At 59.8% G+C, this 6000-nt stretch overlaps 1 protein-coding gene across 1 annotated transcript in view; it reads left to right on the forward strand.

The window, feature by feature from the left end:
• The window catches only part of LOC140711138 (SH3 domain and tetratricopeptide repeat-containing protein 1-like), a 41428-nt gene extending 36008 nt beyond the window's left edge, over window positions 1–5420 (forward strand). Inside the window, 4 exon segments of the mRNA XM_073014051.1 lie at window positions 158–280; window positions 900–1056; window positions 2013–2209; window positions 4880–5420. Coding sequence (XP_072870152.1) covers window positions 158–280; window positions 900–1056; window positions 2013–2209; window positions 4880–5233 — 831 coding nt within the window. The 3' untranslated portion in view covers window positions 5234–5420.
• The last annotated feature ends 580 nt before the right edge of the window (window positions 5421–6000 follow it).

Genomic DNA, 6000 nt, shown 5'->3' on the forward strand with positions numbered 1-6000 from the left:
TCATTGTCCTCATGCCAGTGGTGGGGGCAGCCTCCATGCACAGGGTCTGAAAAATGCTCAGGTGTACCTGTAGTGTGTGGGAGAAAAGAGGCTGGCAAAGGTGCGCGTAGCCACGTTGCTAGGTGTGGGTCTGGAGCGAACTTCTGTCTCCTTTCAGGTGGCACAGAATGTGGACGTGCACACAGGCGACCCCAACCTGGGGCTGGAGCTGTTGGAGGCAGTTGGAGACATCTTCTTCAATGGGCCCTGGGAGCAGGAGGAAGGCATGCCCTTCTACCGAGTGAGCTGGCCTGTGGGCTGATGTGGGTGGGCCTCAGTGGGGCACCTGGTGGTCTGAGGCATATGACCATGCCGCTGCCCGGGAAAAACGCTCGGAGCCTGGACGTGACAATTGCTCTACCCTTGTACCTGATGACCTCAAGCAACCATGAGTGGGAAGTCCTGTCCCCATCTTCCAGATGAGGAAACTGAGGCTCAGAGAGGCACAGGGACATGTCAAAGGACACACAGCATATCAGTGGGAGGCCCAGGTCTGCATGTACCCCGAAGTGGGACGACTTCTCCTTTCCTCTGAGCTCACAGTGTGGCTCAGCCCTGGGCACAGATCAGTGTGGTGTTTCTAGAGCAGAGAGGAGTGTTGGCTCCCCCCAGTCAGACCCCCAGTGCTCAGGTGGGAGAGGCTGGTTTGAGGCTGTCGGGAGTAGCTGGATGGGCCTCAGGTGACTCTTCAGCCCCCAACTTGGGTGTCTGAACTATGTGTTATCCCACAGCACAGAGCTGTGTCGAGGTGCAGGAGTAGCTGGGGTGTGGGAAGCTCCAAGCACATGTTTGAGCTCTGACGAGGACGCTGCGCAAGGTGGGTGCTGTGGGAAACCTGACCCCACCTGCCTGTGTGGTAGGACCAGGCCCTGCCCCTGGCAGTGACTACGGACAACCGCAGGGTGGAGCCGCAGCTACAGCTGTGCAGCAAGCTGGTGGCACTCCTGGTCACAATGGAGAAGCCACAGGAGAGCTTGGAGGTTGCCCACATGGTCCTAGCACTCAGCATCACTCTGGGTACGTCCCCTGAGCCCCCACCCTGCCAGGACCCACACTTTGCCAGAGCCCAGCCTCTGGGTCTGCAGGCCAGGAGCTGAAACAGCTGCTGCATTTTCCTGGTCTCCTGTCCAGGCAGGCAGATCTGCCCAACTGGCTTCCCCGTCCGGCTGTGGGGCACAGCCCGAGGTCTCTCACGCAGTGCAGAGCTCCCTGCCTGCCTGATTTCTGCTTCCTCTGCCTGTTCCCGCTGCTGACCACAAGGGCCGCCCAGTGTGCCCTCTGCCTTCCAGACATGCCAGGCATCTCGTTGGTCCCTGTATGTGCCAGGCTGAGTGGCACATTCCCTTTGTCTTGTGCCTTTCCCACCGTCATCAACCACACGGCTCTCTGGCTGATAAAATCCCAGTTCCCCTTCCAGCAGTCTGCCCCTTAAGGCCGGGCATCCCCTGGTGCTGTGCCAGGGTCGTCTGTCCCCCTCCAGAGACAGGGAACCCTAGGCAGGCCACATGTGCCAGTGCCTTGTGTCCTGTGGACCAGTACACAGTAGGTGTGCAGCTGACTTCCCAAGGTAGGGGGATCTGATCGTGACACACCCAGGAGGAGTCAGATGTCACATCTGTGGGTTGCCTGGAGCTGGGGTACCCAGGAGCACCTGAACTGCATGGGCTCCCCTGGTTAAAACCAGTGAGCAAAGGCAGGTGGCTATGTGTAGACACAGAGCTGGGCCATCCAGGTCCGACTTTGCCAAAGCCTCACAGTAGAAAGGGGCAGGCCTTATTAATTCTGCTTTCCAGACGGGAAAGTGAGTCTGGGAACCCAGAAGGGAATGGCCAGAGCTGCCCAGGTGACCACAGGTGCCTGGAGGCAAGCCACGAGTGCTGCCTGGGGTCTGTATACCTGCTCCTGAGGGGCCTGTGCCCTGCCTGCCCCAGGGAGCCACGTCCTCACACCTGTCCCTTTGGCCTGCACCCCAGGGGACCGGCTGAATGAGCGCGTGGCCTACCACCGGCTGGCCACCCTGCACCACCGGCTGGGCCATGACAAGCTGGCGGAGCACTTCTACCTCAAGACCCTGTAGCTCTGCAACTTGCCACTGGGGTTCGACGAGGAGACCCTCTACTACGTGAAGGTGTACCTGATGCTCCGTGACATCATCTTCTATGACCTGAAGGTGGGAGGGAGGGGCAGGGCTCGGGGTGTTCCCAGTCCCCTTGGAGTGGGATCTCCACCCAGCCCCGAGGCCTGGGTTCCAGCCTTCCTTAGAAATGGCCCAGTGGCCGCCCTGGAGCTCTATGCCCGGCTGGAGGAGCCAGCAAGGTTAGCAGATACAATTCAGCTCCCAAGATGGCCAGGCCCCACCCTCAGGAACTCAGTCTCAGCCAGGGAGGCTGACACATGAGTGGGCAATGGTGGCCTCTGGGTTAAGAAGGAGGATTGTAGTCAGGGAGGCCCTCCTGGAGGAGGTGACATCAAAGCTGAGTCTTGACAGTCAAGTGTCAAGGTGCATTTAACAAAGAAAATAGGGTCGGGAGAAGGACATTTCGGAGGACAGCATCATCCTCACATTGAATCCACGTTGCAAGATCCAACCCAAATCCTGGCACCTCCTCTAGGAAGCCTGCGCAGGGTGCCAGCCTGCACGGAGCAACTCCTTCCTGGAGTCCCGAGACACCTTGAATCTTCACATCACCCAGGAAGGGTGGGGTGGGACCAGTATCTTACCATTGGGTTCACAAACAGGGAAACCCCAGCTCAGGGCAGGTGCAGTGGGGCGGGGCCCCAGCCAGCCAGGCTGAGGCCTTGCTGGGTCGGGTGTGTCTGGAGGGGACGTGCTGTGTTCTGTCTGCCCCAGCCTTGCAGGGCTGGAGAGCTGGGACTGGCAGACTCAGACCTGGGGTGTCTCTACCCCTCTGCCCAGCAGGCACCGCCCTTCCTTAGCATCACACCGGCACCGCGTCAGTACTCGTTATGGGCTGAGGGGCCCGGGCACTCCAGTCCAGGGGCCGAGATCTTGGAGGCCTTAGAACAACTTGAGGAGCGGGGCAGCCCTAAGACCCTGCCCTGTATCCCCCACTGCAGGCCTACAGCGGCCCGATATGCCTCAGCCCAGTGCTGGCGACACCTGGTGGTCAGATGTGGTCCCTGTGGCCTCCCAAGTCCCAGCCAGACATGGAGGTGCCAGGTGTCAGGCCTAGGGGGACGCTGCTCACTGCTCAGGGGCTTGCCTGGGACCCAGGGGGACGGGCCTCCCAGAGGAGGCCTTTCTCTCTCTTGGTCAAGCCTGCCGCCCACTCCGCCTGTCCAGGAGAAAGGAAAGCGCCAAGTAGTACCTGAGAGGCCAAAGTCCATGGTTGGGGTCGGGGGACAGTGGCCTCCTTCACCTCCTTCCCATGCACAGCCCTCTGGGCCTCATCGTGACTATGCTGTCAGCGCAGGCCAGCTTCCCACAGGGAGGCCCCCTTGGAATTCCCCAAGGGCGGCTGTCTTTCCAAGGCTACACCCTCCTCCTTGTATAGGAGGCTCTGGACCCAGGGCCCAGAGGAGTGGGAGAAAAAGCCGGGCTGGATGGGACCTGGAAGGTTGGCAGAGAAGCAGGGGTAAATGGGCATTTTTGCCAACTGCCTCTAAAATGGTGTCCCCTTTAGTCTACACATGAGAGTGAGCCCTGGAATAGGGTGGATTAGGTGTGTCCTGGCTCAGCCTGCCACTCAGTAGCTGCTGTACACACTACAGGCAGATGAAAATGCGCACAGGCACACACAGGTGTGCGCACACACACAGGGACACGTACGCACAGGCACATGTAGAGACATATGCTTTGGCTGGCTCCTTCCTGTTTAGTTGGGAAGTCCCCACCCCTTCAGGAAGCCTTTGCCTTTCACCCCTGGCTGAGTCTGGGACCTCCTGGGCTTCCCTCTGCCACAGCCCGGGCCACCCTGTGTGGTCAGTGTTCACTCCCGAGGCCCTCAGACTGGGAGCAAGGACATTAGGCTCAGCCACGCACCCAGCACAGAGTCCAGTGTTCGGCTGGGCCGGGTGCATTGGATGAGCAGTGGCGGTGACTTGGGGCCTTCTCACGCCCCTGCTCCGTGTGTGGGGTGGGACAGTGAGGGAATGGACTGCTGCATCTTGGACTTTGTCGTTGGGAGCCATCTTGAGATGGTAAAGAGGGACAGGCCAGGCATGGGTCTTAGAGAGGTCCCTTAGGTGACCCCCATGTGGAGGAGGAGCCTGGGGAGAAGCCGGGTGGGGGATGGGAGGGTCAAGGAGGAGGTCTGGGAGATGGCATCCCATCCCAGCGATGGTGAGTTTGAGCCAAAGATGCATTGACAATGGGAGTGGATATCTGGGGAGTCACATTCTGTCAATATTTCAGGGAACATTGCCAAAGAGGACACCTTAGAGATGGTTTTCTACCTGGCCTGGCCCGTGGAGGGCCTGGAAATGGTCAGCATGGACAGGGGCCAGAGGGGAGCCTGGGTCACTCAACACTGTGCCCCTGCTGTGGCTTGGAGCCACGGGTCCTGCATGGAACTCTCAGAGCAAGCAGGATCTGCCCTGACCTCAGCCCATGGGGAAAGCAGCCACTGCCTGCAGAGAGGGTGGCACTGGGGCAGGAGGCTTGGGGTGAGTGGGGCGTAGGGACAGTCAGGAAGTCTTCCAGGGGTATTAGGGTCGTCCCCACCTCCTGCAGCTGAGACCACAGCAGTGTCACAGGCTTCGGGGTTCATGGGGTGAGCCAGCATTGGCTGGACATGTGGAATGACCTGGAGACAGGAATGGCCTCTGGGAAGATGGGCTCCGAGTCCCCCTTTTGCTGAACATGGCCTGTCTCCTTCAGAACCCGTTTGATGCAGCCAGGTACTACCAGCTGGCACTGGCAGCCGCCGTGGACCTGGGCAACAAGAAGGCACAGCTGAAGATCTACACGCGGCTGGCCACCATCTCCCACAACTTCCTCCTGGACAGCGAGAAGTCGCTCTTCTTCTACCAGAGGGCCAGGACCTTTGCCACCGAGCTCAACGTCCACAGGGTCAACCTACCTCCTCTGCCACCCTGCGGGTGGGCCCCTTGGTTGACCCCAGCCACCCTCGCTGTGGACAGCATCCAAGGGAGTGGGTATTGTGCAAGGAGGATGGTCTCCTGCCTCTCCTGGTGTCTCCCGTGGCTCATTTTCTGGGAAATGGAGGAATGAAAGCAGGGTTCATATAGCAATAAATTTTTTTTTTTGCAATAACATACCGAAGTCCCCAGGGCATCCTTCCCTGTGTGCTTCCTGGGCTGGGTCTAGGGGCCAGCTCCTTCCCTGGTGGCAGCCCTCTGATCTTGGGGATGAGAAGGACCCTGAGTCCAACAGACCTGGGCCAGGTCACCATGAACCTCGGTTTCCTCGGCGGCCAGAGGGGAGATGGTGGTGGAACTCCCTGGGCAGCTCCCTGTTCTCCCTGCTCAGAGCTTTTACTGCAGGTCTCGTGCTGCTCTTGCCTTTAACCTTCAGGCCACTGTGCCCAAATGTGGGGGCTCCATTGAAGAAATAGAGGCACAGAGAGGTTAGGTGTCTGGCCCACCGTCACACAGCAGGTAGGGGCGGAAACGAAGAGCCCAGTACACTGACCACCACACCACCCTGCCAGCCTGCAGCCAGGAAGGTGTCCCCCATTAGGACCCAAGGTCAGCTCCTGGAGCTCTCTTGTGGTGTCAGGAGAGCCACAGGCCAGTGAGGGTGGCGACGGGGATCCCTCACTTAGTGTCCTCTGCTCCCAGACTTGGTTGGGCCGAGCCTGGCCAGTCCTACCTCTGGCCACTGGTCAGCCCTGCGGGAAGTGAGATGCAGGGATTTCCGCCTGTGTAGACGCTGCTACCCAGTATTGAAAGCCTTATCTGGGCTGACCCCAGCCATCCTCACATGCCCCTCCCCTTCTGGCCCCCAGCCCTCATCCCAGAGCCAGGAATCCCAGGTTT

This window comes from Chlorocebus sabaeus, unplaced genomic scaffold (assembly GCF_047675955.1).
Source record: "Chlorocebus sabaeus isolate Y175 unplaced genomic scaffold, mChlSab1.0.hap1 unalloc_scaffold_217, whole genome shotgun sequence".
In the NCBI taxonomy this organism is placed as follows: domain Eukaryota; kingdom Metazoa; phylum Chordata; class Mammalia; order Primates; family Cercopithecidae; genus Chlorocebus; species Chlorocebus sabaeus.